At 38.8% G+C, this 23,896-nt stretch overlaps 3 protein-coding genes across 11 annotated transcripts in view; 1 reads left to right on the top strand and 2 right to left on the bottom strand.

Annotated features, from left to right (window-relative positions):
* The window catches only part of LOC105027450 (zinc finger protein OZF-like), a 541,343-nt gene that overhangs the window by 422,821 nt on the left and 94,626 nt on the right, over positions 1-23,896 (bottom strand). The gene's annotated exons all lie outside the window — the stretch shown is intronic.
* Positions 1-23,896, top strand: part of LOC105027448 (zinc finger protein 501-like) — a 164,401-nt gene that overhangs the window by 103,099 nt on the left and 37,406 nt on the right. The window lies entirely within an intron of this gene.
* On the bottom strand, positions 785-22,628 carry LOC105027456 (gastrula zinc finger protein XlCGF71.1-like). Of its 7 annotated transcripts, XM_034288555.1 has the most exons (5): positions 15,817-16,134; positions 3,481-3,721; positions 2,650-2,865; positions 2,230-2,346; positions 785-2,009 (listed from the first exon to the last, which is right to left on the bottom strand). In XM_034288555.1, the coding sequence occupies exons 1-5, from the start codon at positions 15,919-15,921 to the stop codon at positions 1,771-1,773; spliced, it is 918 nt and encodes a 305-aa protein (XP_034144446.1). In that variant the 5' UTR covers positions 15,922-16,134; the 3' UTR covers positions 785-1,770. The 7 variants fall into 7 exon arrangements, with proteins under 7 accessions (XP_034144446.1, XP_028971834.2, XP_034144445.1 ...); XM_029116001.2 differs by having other exon boundaries at positions 2,230-2,865; XM_034288554.1 differs by lacking the exon at positions 15,817-16,134 and adding an exon at positions 9,875-9,980 and having other exon boundaries at positions 2,230-2,865.

The raw sequence follows: 23,896 nt of genomic DNA, 5'->3' as shown, positions 1-23,896 counted from the left end.
TCTATATCCAAAATGTTCTAATATATTTAAAAATAATCAAGACAAAGATCATGTTTATGTGAGACAGCAGCATGTTACTTTACCTAAAGTTCCCGGTGTGTTTGTGCTAGCAGCAAAAGTCCATTCCCACTGTGTGCAGAGACCTGCAAATCTGCATTGCCAGAATAGGGTCTTTTTGCCAAGCTACAAGTCTTGGAAAAGCCATTAGTCAGAAAAACGTGTATAAATATAAATTGAAATCAACAAGTGTCGAATCACTGAGTAAGCATTTATTTTCACAGGAGGTTAGCCCCAGACACCAGGAAAAGTAGCTGTTTGCGTTGGCAGGAACATAAAAGGCCCAAATAAACAATGAACAGAAAGTAAATCAGCATCTACATACAACAAGAAGAACATACAATACGTTCAAAATAACTACAAAAGTAAACAAAGGGTTCCCCTTTCAAAGCTCTAACCAAAAAAAAAAAATAAATAATAATGTTTATTGATCTTACAATTAAATACTAGTTTGACACGTACAGGGCTAAATTGTGATAAAATCTCTCAACACTACCCATTCATTACCATTTGTGCTGCGTGTGCTAGTAAAAAATAATCAAACTATTGATATAGCACAGTTCTAACACAAAATTCATTCGAAGGGATTGACAATTCAAAAAGAAAGAATTGTGACCATAAAAAGTAATCCTAGAGTAAAATAAATAAATACATGTGAAGAAATATTATAGTAAAGACCAATGGATACAAGATTAAATAAAATGTATATAGGAGAATTTAGAAAATTAACGAATGAAAGGCTAAAAAGTGCGTTTCAAGACCTTATTTAATAATGTCACAAGTGGAAGAAGTATTGGATATTTATTAAGGTGCAATACTATAAAGTTCTTAAAAAAAAGCAATTTTATAATTGATTATAAAACTAACCAATAGCCAATGCAGGGACTTAAAATATATATTGTGCTCTCTTTTTGGGCTTTTTTAAGGACTCTAACAGCAACATTCTGAATTAACATGGGTTTTTAATCTCTGCAAAATCAGCACTAAAGTCAAGACTCATGAGGACAATCGCATAAACTTTTACTGATGCCTATAAAATGTAATTTACCACCTTCACAAATGTTGTGTCAGTAGAATGATGGGGTCTAAAACTGGACTGGAGCATTTTGTAAATATTTTTGTTAAAGAAATATATAATTTCATTGCTGGGAAAAAGGTTTTTCAAATTTGTGAGAGGAACGGGATATTTGCCAATTATGGTTTAAATTATCTGTAACATTATTAGATTTCTTTAAAAGAGGTTTTATAATTGCCACTTTCAATGAGTTTGGTACTAATCCAGAGGATTGAGAACAATTTATTATGTTTACCATGGTCAGACCAAGCATGGAAAGTAGCTCCTTAAGTAGTTTGGTTGGAATAGGGTCCAGTTTACAGCTGGTGGGTTTAGACCTCATCGTTAGGTTAGTGAACTTGTTGAGCAATAACAGGATTAAAAAGTTTAAATGTCCCCAATGATCCAAAAGTTCTGTGCATTCTCAATTGAGTATTTAAGGACTATGCTTATTTAGGGAAGAGTTGGTTATTAGTTTTCTAATGAAAATGAGCTTTTCAACAAAGTTCATGAATTCATCACTGCTGAAGTAAAGGCCAACTTAACTTAGGGAATATTCATTGAACCAAAACTTTTGTTGTATCCTAGTTTAGTTAAGAAATGTTCTGACATCCATGTATTTAAGTTGATGAAGCATTTATTCAAAGTTTTTCAGAACTCTACAGTTGTGAATCATCAGCAGGAGTAAGACTTCTCCCCTGTATGTACTCGCTGGTGAAGTTTGAGGTTGTGTAATTGAGAATAACTCTTCCCACAGTCTGAGCAAGAGTATGGCTTCTCTCCTGTATGTACTCTCTGATGACTTGTAAATTGAGATAAATTAATAAAACTCTTTCCACAGTCCAAACAGGAATAAGGTTTCTCTCCTGTATGTATGCGCTGGTGAACTTTAAGGTTGCTTAACAGAGAGAAACACTTCCCACAATCAGAACAGAGGTATGGCTTCTCACCTGTGTGCACTCTTCGGTGACTAGTAAGATCTGATGATCCATTGAAACATTTCCCACAGACAGAACAGGAGTATGGTTTCTCTCCAGTTTGAATGTGCTGGTGATATTTAAGTTGATTTAAATGAGCAAAACATTTCCCACAGTCAGAACAGAAAAAAGGTTTCTCACCTGTGTGCACTCTCTGATGACTAGAAAGTTGAGCTAATTTAATGAAACTCTTCCCACAGTCAGAACAGGAATAAGGTTTCTCTCCAGTGTGTATGCGCTGGTGAACTTTAAGATTGCCTAATTGAGAGAAACACTTCTCACAGTCAGAACAGGGGTATGGCTTCTCACCTGTGTGCACTCTCCTGTGATTAGTAAGATCAGATGATCTAATGAAACACTTCCCACAGTCAGAACAGGAGTATGGCTTCTCACCTGTGTGCACTCTTCGGTGACCACTAAGATGACATGACCTAAAGTAACACTTCCCACAGTCAGAACAGGAGTAAGGCTTCTCACCTGTGTGCACTCTCCGATGATTTGTAAGATCAGATGATCTAATGAAACACTTCCCACAGTCAGAACAGGAGTAAGGCTTCTCACCTGTGTGCACTCTCCGATGATTAGTAAGATCAGATGATCTAATGAAAGACTTCCCACAGTCAGAACAGGAGTATGGCTTCTCTCCAGTATGTGTGTTAATGTGTCTTTTGAGCTTTGACAAAGATAAGAAATGTTTTTTACAATGGGGGCAGACTTTGCAGTCTTCCTGGTTTTGCTCTCCAAATGTAAGAAATATCTCCACTTCTGGAATCTCATCTGTGCGACAGACATCCAAAAAGTTAGTTGATCATAACCAGCCTTAAAACATAGAAAATTGCTATGTTGCAACTTAATTCTTTAGCTTGATATTAGTCTGTAGCCCAGAAGAAACCATGGTTCAGTCAGAAACAGTAACCAGTTACTATCAAGGTGTTGTTTACAACAATTGATAGTAAAAGGTGGTCTTAAATGATAGGTCAGCATAGCAACATCTAATGTTGTGATTAGAATTAACACTAGTTGCAGATAAATAAAATAACAACGGGAACAGTTAAAGCATAAACTATGAAACTGTAGAACAGGCTAAGTGCTGCCACCAGGGTTGCATGACAAGCAATGCTCATTAATGAGATTAGAAAGTGAGAGATTAATGCTATGCTGAACTCACGGCTTAGTTCTAAAGTAATGGTTTATGGAATAACTAGCTAACATAATGAAGAAAAACATTCAGAATATCTTCAAAATATTCTGTTCTTTAGGCTTTCTGAAAATCAAAAGAATAGGTGTAACAATAGAAAATCCTGGGACAGCATGAAATTATATCTACCTTTTATTAGTAAGAACAACTAATTATTAAGAACATCAAACCCACTTGATAAAAACAGTTCTTACCATGATTAGTTAAATCCCCAAACGTCTCTTCTTTATTCATGATAATCCCAATCTTCTCCTCCACCTCTTCATATTTAATCTCATTCGGTCCCAGCGGTGGAATGCAGCCTTCTAGATTCACTGACGTCACCTCTGAATCCACCAATGAACACTGAGCTTTACTGTCACAATCAGAATCCAGTGACTCTTGTTTGGGTTCAGTGTGGAAGGAGAGCAGCAGGCTGGGTTTGTCCTCCATCTGCTAAAATAAAGACCATATCAATCCCAAACATGACTGATGAAATGAGGATAATATACATTCTCATAACTCACATTATTTAAATAAAAAATATATACTTCAGGTTACTTGAGGGCATTATACAGTGCTGACATATACTGTATATTACAGGCAAATATCTAAGAGTAGGATGTGAACATAATTGACAGTTTATTGGTTGAACATACGTTTTGTTAGGTACTGGTTAGCACCATCCCTTTAGTTTATATGCAGTGGTTATGCCTCTGCAATGCTGGCATGGCTAACTTTGGTTACTTACTGTAGCAAAACTTGCTAGCTGTTGTGATATTGTCAGACTCCCTAAATACTAATCCCTTGTTCACAAACCTTAGTTGCTATTTTTTACTAAATGTGCTGATCAAAGAGTGACAACTTAACAATTATTGGGGCTTGTGCAGCAAGATGCCCACACTGAGTCGTTGACATCCTGCTATTTATTCTTCAAAATGCCACACTGGGACCGTTATTGCAAGGAACTTTGTTCAAACTTTAACATGTGCAGATTGGTCCAGACTAAGATTGGTCCCGACTAAGATTCTTGCATACAGATTTTTGATCTCTTTCATTAAACATTCATAACCTCCATTGGCTTGAAATTTGATATTTACAATGTCATTTTCTCCATACTGTTTGTGTCTTCCCTGGTGTCTACATCATATTTCACTCTTGCTGTCTGTCCCATGTCTAGATCTCGAGAGAAAATTAAGAGACCACTGCACCTTTTTCTTTCCTTTTCAAAAAAAGTTGAAAATGGTGCAGTGGTCTCTTTTTTTCCAGAGCTGTAAGTGGCCTCTTTTGGAGTGTCCTGTCTGGCAGGTGGGGAGGAGGGTGATGCAAAGTAAGTGGTCCATCACATTATCATAAGAGAAGCATGCAGATGTCTGTTTATAACAGCAGGAGCAGGTTTAACATGCTGTAATGCAAAGTGTTTTTTTTGCAATTGGATGAAAAGTCCTGGGACTTAAGCCCCAGAAACCCAGACCTAACGGCACCACTGGGCTAGATGCATATTTTCGAAACATACAACGTACATTTTGAAGTAAATTCTACATGTAGTCTGCTGTAACACTCACCCATTAGTTGTGTCATTAGTAAAAGTGTTAATTATCAATTTATACGGCACACAAGTGTCAATGCCATTCAAATCAAATATTTATAACCTTGGTTGAGATTTGTCCTTGTGATTACCAAACTCTATAAATCAGATGTGCTGTTCATCACTTTTAATGTACACTGCAAAAAAATAAATAAAAGTAAGCACCACAGTATAACACCAAGTCTATTAACCTTCAGGGATTTCACAACCCAGCACCAAGCAGCTCGATTCGCATTCACCAGTGAACAACAGAATTGGCAGGTCTGCATTGGCGCCCCGTTCTCTTCACTGATGAGAGCAGGTTCACATTGAGTACGTGACAGACGTGAATGAGTCTGGTGACGCCGTGGTGAACGTTATGCTGCCTGCACCATCATCCAGCATGACTGGTTTGGTGGGTCAGTGATGGGGAGGCATACTTGGAGGGTCGCACAGACCTCCACATGCTAGCCAAAGGTACCCTGACTGCTGTTAGTTACCGGGATGAAATCCTCAGAACCATTGTCAGACCTTACGCTGGTGCAGTGGGACCTGGGTTCCTCCTGGTGTAGGACAATTCCCGGCCTCATGTGGCCAGAGTGTGTAGGCAGTTTCTGGATGATGAAGGCATTAATGCCATTGACTGGTCCTCACGTTCCCCAGGCCTGAATCCAATTCAGAACCTCTGGGACATTATGTATCAGTGCAACCTCACTGATGCCCTGATCCAGGTCTGGGTGGAGGTGTCCAAGGACACCATCCGCCGTCTCATCAGGAGCATGCCCAGACATTGTCAGGAGTGCTTACAGGCACGTAGGGGCCATACACACTTCTGAGTGACATTATGAGTTGCCATGATGAAATTCACACAAATTGGAACAGCCTGTGATTTCAATTGTTTATTTTGATTTTTGGAGTGTTTTAATCCAGCCCTCAGCCGGTTGGTGATTTTGGTTTCTATTGACCGTTGTTACGTAATTTTGTTGTCAAGAATTACACAATGTAGAGTAAAGATTTTTATCTTTAATATATTAGATCCATCGAGATCCGATGTGTGATTTTAGTGTCCCCTTAATTTTTTTGAGCAGTGTAGCAATTGTCATGGGGTTTTATTGTTCCACTGCAAAAAAATCTTTGAAAAAGCAAATGCAGACTTCTTGAGTCAGCCAATAGGCTACTCTGCCAGCTCACATCAAGCACATCACTCATCAACTCTAGGGCTCCCCCTAGCAATGACATCCAGGTGACTGTACTGGACGCACAGAGGTATCTAGCCGCCTCACTTCTTCATTGATTTTAAGGGGATAATACATGGAGTTAGATAACTGCGAAAAGGTTAAGCGTACGTATTGTTGGGATGGTAAGAAAATCCATCCGTAAATTGGTATGAATCTATTTTTACAATTCTTAAATACAGCATCACAATCTGGAGTTTTGGCAGTTTCATCTCATCCTCCCAAAAAACTTAACCGAAACTTTCTGGGATGAGTGTTAATATAACAAGCAGAGGCAGTGTGACCAACAGGAAATCAGGGAAACTGGAAATAGGTATCCTGCAAGATTTCAATTTAAAAGTCTCTTCTTTCTTCATGCATGAATAGTGAATGCTGATTTTCATTTGCGTAACTGCTCTTTGTGCATAGGTTTCATGTGTAATAAAAATCACTCAAATTATAGAAATATTATTATTGTGTAGACCTACACACCTACAAATACTCAGACCGTTGCTTTATGGGTCTTCGTTTTTTCCCCTGGGTTGTTGCTGTAAAATGAGAATTGGTTAAAACACTGAGTAACTAATACGAATTGTTAAGCAATTACTACAGAAATTCCAGGCCACATAAATAGTATGGACAGAAAACAGAAATTAAATAGCACATGCCATACTAATATTTAAAGAATATCTTGACCTAAACCCGTTCATTATATTTTGCAGCTCAGAAGGATATTCTATGCAATAGTATACTGTGTCATAACTTGCTTATGTTGTCATTTCATCCCAAGTATGTTCTAACAACGTAGTGATGTTCTGGTAATTTACCCAGCAAACACATTATGTTGTCGTGAAGTTCTGACAACGTAGTGATGTTCTGGTAATTTACCCAGCAAACACATTATGTTGTCGTGAAGTTCTGACAACGTAGTGATGTTCTGGTAATTTACCCAGCAAACACATTATGTTGTCGTGAAGTTCTGACAACGTAGTGATGTTCTGGTAATTTACCCAGCAAACACATTATGTTGTCGTGAAGTTCTGACAACGTAGTGATGTTCTGGTAATTTACCCAGCAAACACATTATGTTGTCGTGAAGTTCTGACAACGTAGTGATTTTCTGGTAATTTACCCAGCAAACACATTATGTTGTCGTGATGTTCTGAAAACGTAGTGATGTTCTGGTAATTTACCCAGCAAACACATTATGTTGTCGTGAAGTTCTGACAACGTAGTGATGTTCTGGTAATTTACCCAGCAAACACATTATGTAAAGTAGTGTGTTTACCCTGCAAACACACTGCTTTAGAACAGTAATTTGTAATTAAGACTGGCTTTTGGAACATGCGCAGTTACTTTAAGGTCATGCGTGCAAAGATAGTCACCGAAGTAAAGTGGAGGCTGTCGTTGCTACTAGCAAAAGTGATATCTGGCTCATGAAAGTTCGGTAATCTAGCTGACATAACCTCTAGCTAACTACCTCGCATGAGGTAGATCATTACCTAATCTATCAGTGTTTTTTTTTTTAATGGCAACCATGTTAAGTGTGGTTTGCAACAAACGTTATATATTAACTAAAGTTGCTAAATAAATATTACAGCTTGCTAGCTATCATCTTGTTCGCTAGCTAGCAAACAATCTAACACATTAACACTTTGTTCAATCCACTCACTGCTAGAACCGAGATGACACCAGCCAAGAAAAGACTTAAATTAGACATACAGGCATTTTTTCTATGCTAAGACAAAATGAGTGCCATAGCTAGCTATCTATCTATTAGACATTGCAAGATATAGCTAGCTAACAAACTAGGTTAATAGTCCATCTTTGAAAAGTTAGCAAACATTACATGTAGTTCCCTACACATAGTTGCATTTGACATTTCAACCTAATGTGGATCTTATAGATCAAACATTGCCATCAGGTTCTGGAGGAATCTGTCTAGATCAAGCTGTTTATATAATATTCTGTACTGCATTTTAGCAGGATCAGATGGTGAGCATGACAGTTCTCTGTCACAGTAGGATCAGACATCCAGGGAGAAAAGGTGAAATGATGATACATAGCAGTTGTCTATAAAACTGGATTATTTAACCAAAATCATTTTTTATCATGTGTAGCCCATATCTTGAATGTTCATATTTATTAGCAGAACCTGAAGGATGTCGAGTGAACCAGTGTCGTCATGCCAGAGAGTGGTGGAGCTTGGGAGGTGAGGTTGTGAAATTCAAGGCAAAATGTACATGTAGATCACATTATGTCACCCACACTAACAGCACACATCCAAGAAAATATCTTAACTATGTAATATTAAATAAAATGGCTGAAAGCAGTATTTTTCATGTTTATTCTAGCAGAATCAAAGAGATGTTGTGTCCATCAGAGCACATACACACTATGGCCAAATGTATGCGAACACCCCACCATCACACCTATATGAGCCTGTTGGATATCCCATTCCAAAACCTCATGCATTTACAAAAAGTATTTGTCCCCCTCACACTTGAAATCAGACCTGTGCCCCTGGATCCTATCAATACCTATGCTTAACTTTTTGGCAGATGTCCAACTACATAATAACAACAGTACCCTTTTCACTAGAACCATTCACAATAGTGACCAAACAAACTTTGTTTCACATGTTTATGCTACCACAACTTAAAATGCATGTATCACCTTTGATGAGAATTTTGTCAAATATTCCCATAAATAAAATGTAAAATAGACTATTTTTGTAATATGAATAAACTTTGGTTCCATTAATAAAACGTTCCTTTTTCATCCACTACAGTTATTCACCTTGAAAATAAATGGAGCATAAACTTGAAAAACTGACAGTAGCCGTGAAGGGTTGCACACGAGGACCGCAACAGCATGGAGCTTCCTCAGCTCTCTTCGTAATGGTGATGAGGAGATAAAGAATTAACTTTCTATTTATAACGAAATAATCTCCATCAAAGGACGATGAAGACAATTAATTCCGTGACAATAACCTCCTATTTAAAAAATAAAATCATACCAATGATCCTTAATTGACAGTAAGTATGTTGTTCTATTTTCTAATAATCATTCTTTTTTTGTTGCCTCTCTGATATTAACCACGACATTTCTAAATAGTAAAATATTAGCCTCAGTTACTGTTTGTGTGTGTGTGTTTGAGAATGCATTACATAGATTGGATGCACAAACCTTTTTTTTAGCAACGACTACCCATTTAATAACCCATGATTTCTTCGTACAAAGGTGCTACATTCAAGACCACGAAAATCGTCCTGGCAAGCCAATAAACGAGCAACTCCAAACCAGCAGAGCGTGGCTATCCGGATTTTCGCTCAATTCAAACATAGGGTAAAAAATGTAAATCAAAACTGTCTGAAATATGGAATAAAATCTGAAAGTACACACATCAACCTCTGCATGGGTCGATTTTCATTTTAAAACCACAAATCATGCGTTATTGTTTAAATCCTGCACTGTTTATGTTTTGTCAATTTGTTGTACCCCTTGTTTGCTCTGTCCTCTGTTGATTGGACATGTATGTTATGCCTTCTTGTTTGTTAATTAGTATAAATCCGGAAGTAGTAAGGTTTGCCATCTTTCCTGTTCCCTGCTCCGATCCACAATGATAAAAAGCTCAGTTTCTGGATGCCATCTCCTCTTTTGTAGCTCAAGTTAATGAAGTAGCTGCTAAAACGTCGTCGCCATCCCTTATACTAACGTTAGGCCTTAACCGTTCACTTTTTAATGATAGCGTTTTAAAACTATACTATGACTCACATTTTACACTGGGAAAAACACAATTGACAATCCTATTGTTTAATCACTTACCATTTCAACCACTTAGATTCCTGTTCGTATTTCACCAGCTATGTACCTGATTTCTTGTAAACTACAGACAAGCTTCAGTCTGAATCTTCAATGGGCTCGACGCTACTTCTTTAGATTTTAATGGCAGAACAAAACTGAAAGAAGCATATATCGCCACCTACAGCACTGGAGTGTAAAGCCCCTCCCTGTTTATCTTATCTAACAACCATCTCTTGCTTTGCGTGGAGATGCGCGTAATTCGAGACGAGCGCCGACGTCTGACAAGCTGTGAATGAGAATCCTGCATGCTTCGGGGTATTCCTTTAGAAGTTGTGACCTATCTATAGCTTTATTTTTTAATTAAAAACACAGGGTTATAAACACGGGGGTGTCAGTTTCGACCACTCCCCCTTTACTCTTCTGATTTCTCGACTGAACGTAGTTTGAGCTGTAAACAGGAAACATTTTGGCAAGCATGATTTCTTGCCTGCCGAAAATGGAGAGGAAGGGGGACAATTAGCAAAGGGACAAACAGGGCTTCAATGTCAGTGCCATCAGTGCTGCAGGGTAGTATGTACTGCCACCTTTCCTCATCCCTGATCACCCTAACATATGCATCTGACCTTCATTCTGTCCAAATGCCAGTTCAGTTGAAACTAAAGATTTTAACTTTAGTTGACTGCCTTTCTTTCTCTATTCACTGCTAGGCTACATGGCTAGCCAAATAGTTCACAAACAATAGCTGTTAGCAAACAATCCTATTCTCATCAACAATGAAACCAAACATCTCCTTAACCCCAACCTCTGGTATAAAAAAACGTGTTGGTTTCCGTGCTCAGATGTCGTTTAAGCCAAACTGCTCTATATGTTTGCTACCAAATCTTCACAGTGGCCATTTGTAGCTAACGTTGATGTTTTCTGTCCCCATCATTGGTAGAAATTGAGTGAAAAAAATATGTTGACCCGCGGAATCCCATAGCACATAATAAGCACTTAATAACTAGCTTTATAGGCTACCTGCTGCTACGCTTCTCTTTTGTTGCATCTTCAGCTAATTAATTATCTGCTAAAACATTTTTCTTGAAATAACGTAACAGTCTGGAAGTTGTGTTATTGTTGTTGTTTGGGAGGTGTTAGTGCTAGTGTTTTGAAAATAGCTGGGACTACAGTTTTGGGGCCTGGTACTTCCTGTTGAAGCACAGTCCCTCCTCCAAACTAGCATTTAAAAAAATAATAATAATCATCCTTTAAACTGGGTAATGCTGGGTAACTAACTTTACATTAAGCAACATGATCATGATTGAAGTATTTACTTTGGAAAAATACATTATATGGTTATATCGATCCATATAAAAGTGTTTGGACCAGAGTAGGCTACTGTGCAACAGATGAGGGACCGATAACTCGATGTGTAGAGACATTCTAAACAGGACCAAAGCAGAAAATAATTATGTTATTCTATTCTTCTTGCTAAAGAAACCAGATATGGGAGTTTAACAAGATAACTACTGAGATCTGTAGTTATCCATTTATACTTTGTCACATATCCAGCAAACACACCCTCTTTTGCATTAACCTTGGGCCAACTCCCCAGGGAAAATCACCTGACCCCAAGAACCAAAAATGGGGCCCTTGAACACAACCGCTTGACAAGGCACACATGCATCTAATCAAGCCTCATCAAGGTTATGATAAAGGGCCCCAGAAAAGCAGTTCCGGGCAGTAGCCGAAGAAGAGGAGATGGAATGCAGTACAGGTTTTTGTTTCAGCTTTGTTTACCTTCCCTTAGCGACGGGCAGTACAATGCTTCCCGGGACAATCAAAATGTTTCTGTTAGGGCTTTATGAAATGCTAGAGACATTTACTATGTATGCTAGAGACCATTGGACAAGTTATCATGGCGCAACAGTTTGGTGTGTGTCCCCATTAAAAAGGGTCATTAGAATATTTGGTTAATATCAAACTTTTCTTGCCTTACCAGTTTGCTTTTTATTTAAACATTCATAAATGATAACATGTTGGATAATAATGGTGTACAGATGAAGCGTGTCATAGGATGAACTAAATGAAACAAACAATTTGAACAACAATAATCAATGGTGAGTCAATTGAAAACATTTTTTAGATATCAGGGTTCCATCTCGAGTTGTGTTGCGCAGAATTCAGGAAAGCTACGCGTGAAACCAGAGTTTAGACAGTTGAACATGTTTAAACTTCAATTGCTAAATAAGGTGTCTAACACAAAAACTTCTGGTCTTGTGACACCATGTGTCGAAATAATTTGTCACGTGATATTGAAATAAATCTGTGCCGTTTGGGGGTCCAACACCTGACCGTCTCAAGTTTTGAAAACAAATGGCAGATAAAACCAACTGTAAATGTATGGGGAACCACAGGGAGAGACATTTGTGAGATTACTGAGAGATTGGGAGTTAGCTGTGTGACAACTGTCGATGCATTCAAACATCGATCTCAATTAGACACCTAACTGATGTTAAAAACAACTGATTTGAGCCTTGCTTACCGAATTACTATTGAGACCCATGGCTAGCCATCTTAGTCTGTAGACATGGTTACTGCCCTTAAATCTGCATGATTGATTGACTGTCTTCTGTATATTGTAAATTTTTTAAACAGTGTAAATACATTACTTTGCAATTCTGTTTAATAACAAACACTGAGTAAAACAAACGGTGGTGTCCTTCAAAGAACTAACGACCAGATATAGTGCAAAGCTGAGAAACCATGAATTTTCTTCTCAAAATGAATGTTGGTGTTATTGATCATGATAACATGAATGTTTACTACTTGACATGTACAACACGTCAGTGTAAATGAGTGTATAGATACCGACCACATCAGACTGGGAACACCCAACAAGGGCTGCAGTTTTGGAGATGCTCTGACCCCAGTCGTCTAGCCATCTCAATTTGGCCCTTGTCAAAGTCACTCTGATCCTTTACGATGACCTTTTTCCTGCTTCTAACATATCAACTTTGAGGACAGAATGTTCACTTGCTGCCTAATATATCCCACCCACTGACAGGTGCCATGATAACGAGATTATCAGTGTCATAATGTTATGTCTGATCGGTGTATACGATTGCTCCTTTAAACTGTCCAAATTCTTCCAATACTACAATTTCCTAAAACATGTTTTCTGTGTGGGTGGTTTAACATCAAGCTTCTCATCTCAGAGGTCCCTCAGTCAGAAGAGTAAGATTACAAAGCAGTGTGCCTCTCTGATGGACTGTTAGACTACTGGAGGTTGTAAAGCTGATGTTAATGTCCAATATTAAGGAGAAAAAAATACATCTATCATTGTTTGGTCTAATTTCATGTATCCCTAGTCCTCCTTATTTTTCCCCCTGTGCAGATTTGACAGGAATAAAACATTTTGGAAGCCCTTTCAACTATCAGAACAGTAGTAAGGTTTCTCTTCAGTTTGTATCCGCTGGTGACATTTGAGAGGAAAATATTCCAGAAGGCAGAATAAGATGAAGTCCTTTTTTTCTGTGTTTACTCTTGGATGAATTGTAAATTCAGATGCTGTTGTAAATAACTTCCTACATTAAGAAGTATGGTTACTCTCCAGCATGTGTCCGCTGATGTGTTTTGAGGGAAACTAGATGACTGAAACCTTTTCCACAGTCATAACAGCAGTAAGGCTTCTCTTGCGTGTGCACTCTCTGATCACTAGTAAGTTCAGATGATCCAATTAAACACTTCCCACAGTAAGAGCAGGAGTAATAGTGGGGGTGGGGGAGGTGGGGGATATGAGGAATGCACTAATAACTTTTTTTCAGTCTCCTCCAGTTTTAAATTTTAGGAGGAGATGAGGTCCTGGTCCACACCTGCGGATTACCTGGTTTGGGTGGCCCGTTGCTGTCCCTGTCCTTGTCCACCTGGTCATACTTCTGACCTAGTCTAAAATCAAATAGACTCTGGATTTAGCCCAGAAAAATGTATTAATTATTCCAATTGGACTCTTAATATCTCACCAGGTACAGCCAGAAGAAGACTGGTCACCCCTCTGAGCCTGGGTCCTCTCTAGGTTTCTTCCTAAAATTCGACCTTCCTAGGGAGTTTTTCCTAGCCACTGAAATTCAACACTACTGTTGTTTGCTCCTTGGGGTTTAAGGCCGGGTGTCTCTGTAAAGCACTTTGTGACAACTGCTGTTGTAAAAAGGGCTTTATAAATACATTTGATTGAAAATAAATTTGATTGAGGTGATTTATTTGAGTGAAACTCTTCCCACAGTCAGAACAGGAGTAAGGTTTCTCACCTGTGTGTACTCTCAGATGAATAGTAAGTCCAGAAGAATCAATGAAAGACTTGCCACAGTCAGAACAGAAGTAAGGCTTCTCTCCAGTATGTATGCGCTGGTGACATTTAAGGCGAGTTAAGTGAGCGAAACTTTTCCCACAGTCAGAACAAGAGTGAGATTTCTCACCTGTGTGAACTCTCAGATGTCAAATCCAATGAAACACAGTCAGAACAGAAGTAAGGCTTCTCTCCAGTATGTATGTGCTGGTGAGCTTTAAGGTTGCTTAAGTGAGAGAAACTCTTCCCACAGTCAGAACAGGAGTAATTCTTCTCTCCTGTGTGTAGTATCTGATGTCTAATAAGGTGAGATGATCTAATGAAAGACTTTCCGCAGTCAGAACAAGAGTACAGCTTTTCACCACTATGTATTTGCTGGTGAGCTTTAAGGTTGCTTAAGTGAGAGAAACTCTTCCCACAGTCAGGACAGGGGTAATGTTTTTCTCCTGTGTGCACTTTCTGATGACTAGTAAGTTCAGATGATCTAATGAAACACTTCCCACAGTCAGAACAGGAGTAAGGTTTTTCTCCAGCATGTGTTTTAACATGTCTTTTGATCTTTGATGGAGATAAACATGTTTCACAACAGGGGCAGTGGTGAGATTTCTTGTCTCTGTAGCCTTCCGGTTGTTGTTCTCCAAATATAGGAAACGTTTCCATTTTTGGACTCTTGTCTGTGTAACAGACATCAGAAAGGTTAGTTGGTTTTCACCAGGCTTCACAACTCATAATCATTCTATTTTTAGCTTGACATTAATGATTGGCCCAGTAGAAACAGCCTTTAAAACAGCCATTGTAGTCTGCCGACTTCACCTCTAGCTAAACATATATTGAATTAAGGGAGGCATGTTTGAACACGTTCAGCTTTGTAATTGCAAAATAAACAGAAATGTGGAATTGATTTCAGATATTCACGAAAAGTTGGTATTGGCTTCAAATGAAATAAAAAAGGCTGGTTACTAGAGGGCAGTTGCACGTGCTGGTCATAAACACGCAAGGTAGGCGCAGCTACGTCCGATATTGTAATTATAATGTAGCACCAAACAAAACAACCCTCATTACAGCATAATCAATAACTGCCTATAATTAACAAGTTCCTATAAAACAGGCTCAGTGCTTGCCACCGGGCTCATATGACATACGCAATCCGTGTTAATGAAATGTCCTGGTAATCGTTGCAATAGCACTTAGTGCTGCTTTACGTTATGTTTTAAAGGTACTTGGCGCAACGAAGTCCATGAAAAGGAAAAAGAAAGTTTAAGACCCCAAAATTAGAAAAATTATTGACAGATGGTAGACATCTGATCTTATGCCATGTGTGCTCTGGATCTACTAACATTGATCATTCAACCGACCGGTTTTATGCATCGTTGCATTATATGCTTTAACGCTGGGCACAGTGGATTCTCACTAACCAAGGGGCCAGATGATGGGACATCTTGTCTATTATCCAAACGAACATGCAAACTAAAACAGAACCTACTAAAACACTCAGTCTAACTAAATGTAGCTTGCTGATTTCTCTCATCGTTCACTCGCTTGTTGCAGTTTTGTATTGCGCACTGCTGGGGCGTCTGTAATCTGCTATAGTCCGTGGCGGGACCGCGTTGTTGTGATTACCTTCAACTGTATAACTCACCTGATCACGGCACAATTCTGTCTTGTCCTGGAATATACTGTCGTTGGTTTTCCACGTCACCTTCTCTGGAACACCACTGCTGGATTGCCCGTGCGAATTCTGCATTTCGTTCTAACGCCTATCGTTAGCCATTCAGCAACAGCACATGCCGACTGGCTAGCTAGCTCCACGACGTCTCCCCTGGTGCAATTCCCTCTGGGGCTAGTGCTGGCAGGCAGGTCTACACTCGTTTGCCATTGCCTGGGCCCCAGCCGTCAATCACACTAAGTCTCTATTTTCTCTTTGCTATACTCTGTTCCTACTGTGGTTTGACAGTGGCTGTTAGTGCTAACTGATAAACTAGGTGGCTGTGTTGTGGGCTGATTGAGTGTCTGGTTGGCAGAGATGGATTCCGCGTGACTTTAATTGAACTACTATTGGATTAATTCTCCCAGCCATGTATCTGCCCGTTAACTCCCACCTGCTCCTTTTGGCAATTCTCTGCCCAGCACTATTGTGGTTCCCATCTGTCGTTTTCTTTTAAACCAAGTATTACTCCCCCAAGGATCGACAATCCATGAACAAACAATATTGCGTTACTTCGGATGTAATTGCACATGCCCGTTCATCTAGCATCCTAGGTAGACGCCCCTAACTACATCAAGGTTCACGCTGTAAACTGTCAACTCTAGTCCACCAGGCAAAATGACCTTCTGGTCACACTCACTCCGTCCTCCATATACATCCGGTGGAATTGTAAACCATGATTTCCTACATTACCTTCAATCTACCACAATCTAGTACTCCACTTCTACATGCTTATTAACTTTGCTCTCCTAAACCCCCACTTCATGAATAATAAAGCCCCCCTGCTGTATGAACTAATACTAGACAACAAGTTGGACTTTCTTTTCCTAACTAAAACGTGGCAGACACCCAGAGATTGTTTCATATTGAATCAAGCCACTCCCAATGGTTTTAGCTATCTGTCCCACCCCTGCCTAACTGTTCGTGGTGGTAGCCTTGCTGTACTGTACAAATCCCAGTTTAAAATCACTGAGTTGTCTCTTCCCTCCTTCAAATCATTTGAATATACTGCCTATAAATCAACAAACTCCCTGACCACTCCCTAAATCCACAAACTCCCCCAGATAGAGCCAGTGTCACGGGAACACCCTTTCTCAGCCCCAAGGTTTTAGGCTGCTATATTAATGTACCATGGGGGAGGGGGTCAGTTCTCCTTCTCCACTGTAAATCCTTGTAAACCTAAGGAATGAACTCTACATTTTCCTTGTCTCCTGCTCCATTTAAACTTAAGAGGACATTAGGTCTTGGCCCACACCTTTCTAGTGCCAGGCTCTAAAGACTCCTTGCTGCCCCTGCCCCTGGACACAGCCCACATGCATTTATTAATTATTAGCACTTGTACTCTTTAAATGTCCACCCAGCAGAGCCAGAAGAGTACTGGTCACTGTGGGATGGGGTGTGTCCAGGGGGATGGGTGGGTCCAGTGGGATGGGGTGGTACAGTATTCTGGACCACTGCCTCCAGTAGACGTTCTGCTACAGAGTGGGGTTTGATCTGGCCAACTGCTTGCTCTTCCTCACTTTCTGGTCCACTAAGGCAGTTGTTTAAACTGGAGTTTCTGCAGTTTGTTTGATATTCATTAATCGGATACAGTTAAAAGCAGGGAGAATAAAACAAATGTAGACTTGAAACTGGGACAACCCTTCTACTCCATCTACTTTCATAAATTGGATAATATACAGAGCTATAAAATATCTATTTACATAGTCAATTTCATTGAGTGAAGTGTAATCACAGTGTAGAATCACTGACAAAGCTTTTATAATAACAGGAGGTTAGCCCAAGACCCCAAGAATAGCAGCTGTTGTTGTGGCAGGAACCTGGAACCACGTAAATAACGAAAAGATAGAAATCAGCATTTACATACAACAAGAAAAAACAACAACACTACATTCCAAATAACTACAAAAGTGAACAAAACATTCCTCTATCAAAGCTGTAATTCAGGAAAAATGTATTAAATACTGGCTTCACAACTACAGGGTAAACTGGGACAAAGTCTCTCAACCCTACTAGTTCTTTAACATTTGTGCTGTGTATGCTAGTGGGACTACAAACCAAACTTTATTGACATAGCACAGATCTTACATGAAACGCATGTCAAAGTAATTAACAGGAAAAAACATTATAAAGTAATCATAGAGGAAATAATTAAATAAAAATAACTAAAAACACATTTGACAGAACCATGGATACAAAAGAAAAAGTAAAAATGGCATTTAAAAAAATGGGTCTGAAAAGGTGTGCTTCAAGACCTTATTTAAAAAGGTCACACGTTGAGGAAGTATATTAGATATTTATTCAGGTGCAAAGCCATGAAGTTCTTAAAACCTTTTCTGTTGCATTAAAATGTAAATAGCCACCTTCACAAACTTAGTGTCAGTATTGTGACGGGGTCTAAAACTGGACTGGTAGACCAAGCATAGAAAGCAGCACCTTAGGTAGTTTGGTTGGAATCGGGTCTAGTTGACAGCTGGTGGGTTCAGACCTCATTAATATGTTAGGGGATGTGTTGAGCGATACAGGATTAAAAAGTGAAAATGTCCTCAATGATCCAAGGCGGTTCTTTGCATTCTCAGTACAACTGAGTTGTTGAGAACAATGCTTTTTAGGATTGGATTTGGTTATTAGTTTCCTTATAAACAATCCCCTAACTGTGAGGAAGCCAGAGACAATTACTTGATGTGGATACATTTCTAGCAAGTTTACACGCTGATGCTATGTTCCATTTCATAAACTGCCATCATAATGATATTTACATACTTTCTATACTATTATTATATATCAATTATCTCTTTAGTTTTATTCCAGCTAAAGCAGATATACCATCCACATATTTATGTTGATAATGCATTTATTCAAGGTCTGCAGAGCTATACAATTAATCATCAGCAGCAGACTTCTCTGATGTATGTACTCGCTGATGAAGTTTGAGGATGTGTAATTGAGAGAAACTCTTCTCACAGTCCGAACAAGCGTATGACCTCTCACCTGTGTGTACCCTTTGATGTACAATTAGTTCAGATGTTCTAAAAACTCTTCTCAGTCAGAACAGGAGTATGGCTTCTCACCGGTGTGCAATCTACGGTGACTAGTGAGATCAGATGATCTCATGAAACACTTCCCACAGTCAGAACAGGAGTATGGCTTCTCACCTGTGTGCAATCTACGGTGAATAGTAAGATCAGATGATCTAACGAAACACTTCCCACAGTCAGAACAAGAGTAAGGTTTCTCACCTGTGTGCACTCTCTGGTGAATAGTAAGTTGAGATAATCTAATGAAACACTTCCCACATTCAGAACAGGAGTAAGGCTTCTCACCTGTGTGAACTCTCTGATGACTAGTAAGATCAGATGATCTAATGAAGCACTTCCCACAGTCAGAACAGGAGTATGGCTTCTCACCTGTATGCAATCTACGGTGAATGGTAAGTTCAGATGGTCTAATGAAACACTTCTCACAGTCAGAACAGGAGTATGGCTTCTCACCTGTGTGCCCTTTCAGGTGGACATTAAGATCAGATAATCTAATGAAACCCTTCCCACAATCAGAACAGGAGTAAGGTTTCTCCCCTGTGTGCAATCTACGGTGAATGGTAAGTTCAGATGATCTAATGAAACACTTCCCACAGTCAGAACAGGAGTATGACTTCTCACCTGTGTGCCCTTTCAGGTGGATATTAAGATCAGACAATCTAATGAAACACCTCCCACAATAAGAACAGGAGTAAGGTTTCTCTCCTGTATGTATGAGCTTGTGATTTTTGAGGGTATCTAATCTAGAAAAACTCTTCCCACAGTCAGAACAGAAGTAGGGCTTCTCTCCTGTGTGTAGTCTCAGATGAATATTGTGTTTAGTTGATGTTGGAAAACATTTTCCACAGACAGAACAGGAGTATGCCTTCTCTCCAGTTTGAATGTGCTGGTGATACTTGAGATGATTTAAATTTGAGAAACATTTCCCACAGTCGGAACAGAAATAAGGCTTCTCACCTGTGTGCACTCTCTGATGACTAGTAAGTTGGGCTAATCTAATAAAACTTTTCCCACAGTCAGAACAGGAGTAAGATTTCTCTCCAGTATGTATGCGCTGATGAACTTTAAGGTTGCTTAATTGAGAGAAACTCTTCCCACAGTCAGAACAGGAGTATGGCTTCTCACCTGTGTGCACTCTCAGGTGACTGGTAAGATCAGATGATCCATTGAAACACTTCCCACAGTCAGAACAGGAGTAAGGCTTCTCACCTGTGTGTATTCTCTGATGTCTATTAAGCTCAGATGATCCATTGAAACACTTCCCACAGTCAGAACAGGAGTATGGCTTCACTACATGTCTGATAATGTGTCTTTTGAGCTTTGATAGAGATAAGAAAGGTTTTTCACAATGGGGGCAGATTTTGCAGTCGCCCTGGTTTTTCTCTCCAAATGTAAGGAATATCTCAACTTCCGGAATCTCATCTGTGTGATAGATATAATAAAAGTCACTTGGTTATCACCAGGCTTAACAACATGTAGTACATTTCTATGTTGCAACTAGATTATTTTGTTTGAAATTAGTCTGTGGCCCAGAAAAATGCATAAATCATGGTTCTGTCTGAGAGGAACTAGTTACTATCAAGGTGTTGGTTATATCAGTTGATAGTAAAAAAAGTGGTCTTAAATGCTAAATTGGCATAGCAACATCTAATGTTGTGATATGAATTTCCATTGGTTGCAACAAAAACATTACTGGTTGTAGCTTAACTAAGCCATGAGTTCAACATAGCATTAATCTCTGACCTTCTTATCTCATTAATGAGCATTGCAAAAACAATGACTACAAGTTCTTATAGAACAGGCTAAGTGCTGCCACCAGGGTTGCATGACAAGCAATGCTCATTAATGAGATAAGAAGGTCAGAGATTAATGCTATGTTGAACTCATGGCTTAGTTCTGTTCCAAAAGTAAAAAATGGTTCATGAAATGACAAGCTACATTACTTGGGAACAAAATAGCCCAACCAAAAGAAAAACATCTGAATATATTTATAATATTCTCTTCTTTTGCCCTTCTGAGGTGGCAACAAAATATGCATAACAATATGGAGAATACTGGGACAGCATGAAATGACATCCACCTTTTATTAGTACGAACAGCTAATTATTAAGAACATCAAACCTTGATAAAACCAGTTCTTACCATGATTATTTGAATCCCGTATTTTCTCATCCTGGTCCTCCTGTTCGTTTTTTATGGTAGTCCCAACCTTCTCATCCTCCTCTTTTTCTTTTTTTATGACAATCCCAATCTTCTCCTCTTCATGTTTAATTGCATTTAGTTCCATTGTTTTACTTTTGTCTTCCAGCTTCACTGATGTCATCTCTGAATCCACCAATGAACACTGAGCTTTTCTGTCACAATGAGAATCCAGTGACTCTTGTTCGGGCTCAGTGTGGGGGGAGAGCAGTAGGCTGGGTTTGTCCTCCATCTGCTAAAATAAAGAACAAATCAGACTGATGAACATGTTGGACGGGAATAAAATATAAACACAATGGGGGAAAGGTGTCAGTAGGGAGCATGTTAGTCGTTTAGTTAAATCCAGTATGAGTCAGAGCCAGACCAAATGCAGGCTAACTTTGGGCATATGACCTAATTTCATTACAGATACTGTGCCTAGCCACAATACCACCAGATCTCATCCCTTCAATATACACACTGACTGTGTATATTGTGCTTCAGAGTGTACAAAACGAGTGCCCTTCAAGGAATAACATTTTGTTCAGGAGATATGGTCCCTCTGAAAATTTGATCGGAAGACATATAATTAACTCAAAATATTCTTGAGCTATCAATAATTATATTAAAGAAAAACTATTTATTACCTTTCTAATATTAAACACGTTTCTTCATGTTAAAATAAAAGCTTCAGGCATTCTATACTTATGTGAATGCACGACATAAATTGCCATTTTAAAGCAATGGTTATCCGTTTAAGTACCCGCGCATCAAGAAACCCTCCAGGCACGTCTACTAAATCCTCCAGGCACGTCAACTACATCCTCCAGGCACGTCTACTACAAGCAAGCAAGCAAGCAAGCCTGGGCGAGGTGAGCGTGGCCGTCCAGATTGTCGGGAGGTTAATAAAATGCATGTCTGCAGCTTTAAAACAGAAAGTCTCTTGGTCGAAGTTCCACTTAAAAACAACCAATAGTGTTACGGTTTAAATACTTAAGACTGGACTGTTGGTTGTGTTTTTGTTGTACCCCTTGTGTGCCGTCTTCTGTTGATTTTTAAATGTAGGTGCAATGCCTTGCAGTGTTTGTCAATTGGTTTGCCATCACCTAGTTCATGCTCAGAACACTGAAAAAAAGACGTACATCACCTCCCTTGTTCTTTGCTGCAATGGTTCTGCTTTGCCGCTCAAGCTTCAGTAGCTGCTAAAACATCGTCCCCCTTCTAGGGTGGCTGCTTTGTAATGTTTTAATGATGATGTGGACCTGTTGACTACGATTTACAATTTATGAAGAAAAAGAACATCGTTTTCGGTTAGTTTTTCTTAACGGTAAGGATCACTTTAAACTTAAAACTAATTGATTTCGAATTTGTATAAGACTGAAAAATACGCAATTGACAGTACTCTTGTTTAATCACTTACCATATCATCCATTTATTTCTGTTTGTATTTCACTAGGCTAAATGTTCCCACTGTTTCAGCCAAAACCTTAAACCACTTCGACAAAACTCTCAAAAATTTTAATGGCGGATCTTCTTCTCTTAAATAAATGGCTGATCGCATCCTTTGAAGGTGCATATACCGCCACCTACCGTACCGGAGTGTGAGGCTGCTTACGGCCTGCCTTTCCTATATCCTCCCTCTTTTTTTTTTTTTTTTATTAAATTTGTTAGTAAACACATAACAAACGTACAAAATCTCGTGGATTATACGGACATAAAAACATAAAATAGAAAACGGGATTTAAAGGCTAGAAATAAGGAAAACACCAGTAATTAGACCGTAATTCACAATAGACAGGAATAAAGAATAGGTTATCATAAAATGCTGAGGAATACAAAGGGTATAAATCTAAAAAGTAAAAAGTGTGAAATATCTTTACAAATCAAATCAATTTTACTGGAATATATTTTCTTAAGAGACAAGAAATACATTTTGAAGTCATTTAAAAAACATACAAACGAGGGCTTCCCATTTCTCCATTTAGTACAGTGAATATGATATTTACCCATAAAGATGATCATGTTAACCATGTCTGAAACAGAGGAGTTACAAATGTCCATATAAAGTAAGATATGAGAGATGTCAAAAGTCGGGATGCCATCAATCTTAAGTGATAACCAATTATTCTTATCTGACCAAAATCTTTTGGACACAGGGCAAGAGAAAAACAAGTGTTATACTGTTTTGTCTGCCATGTTGCAAAAGGGACAAGGTTCTACATCAAATTTAAACCTTTATTTAAGAAATTGCGCAACTGGGTTAACCTTATAGATTATTTTGAAATAGGCCACTTCATGAATTTAGAATGCGCCTTTTGCCTTATAGACAAAGATTGCTCAGAAATAACTTGAGCATAGAGCCCTCTATTGTAAACATGAAACACTCTTGACTTCAAGGCTGCACAAATATATTTGTTATTACACTTAAGATCTGTTAAACTGAAACCATTTATCTCTAGATTTGGCAACACAGATACAATTAGTGTACAATAAGGTATTTTGGATTAACTGAATCGAGGAATGAGGGATCGCTTTACATATCTTACTGAACTCTTTACGAGTGCAATTCAAACTAAATCTGTCTATGAAGGCCTTACCGTCTAAAAGACTGGCCTTACACGCCTTTCTCATACCAATCCCTTTTAAAAAGGGACTTTTTATTAATTGTAATCACTCTATTGTTCCAAAAGTTGATCCATGGGGAGAAAGATTATGAGTAAATATCATCTTCAAATATTGAAGCTTAATAGGGATCTTATTTACCTCAAAGTCACATTTTAAAAGAAACTCAAGCCCGC

Source organism: Esox lucius, chromosome 20 (assembly GCF_011004845.1).
Source record: "Esox lucius isolate fEsoLuc1 chromosome 20, fEsoLuc1.pri, whole genome shotgun sequence".
In the NCBI taxonomy this organism is placed as follows: Eukaryota; Metazoa; Chordata; class Actinopteri; order Esociformes; family Esocidae; genus Esox; species Esox lucius.
This window is presented reverse-complemented; position numbering and strand designations above follow the sequence as displayed.

What these genes read in the sequence shown, in the direction of transcription:
- LOC105027456 (XM_020040902.3), bottom strand. Translation starts at nt 21,351, where the DNA reads ATGGAGGACAAACCCAGCCTACTGCTCTCCCCCCACACTGAGCCCGAA. An exon ending in ACGGGATTCAAATAATCATG is followed by an intron (nt 20,343 to 21,062) that starts GTAAGAACTGGT and finishes TCTATCACACAG; the next exon opens with ATGAGATTCCGGAAGTTGAG.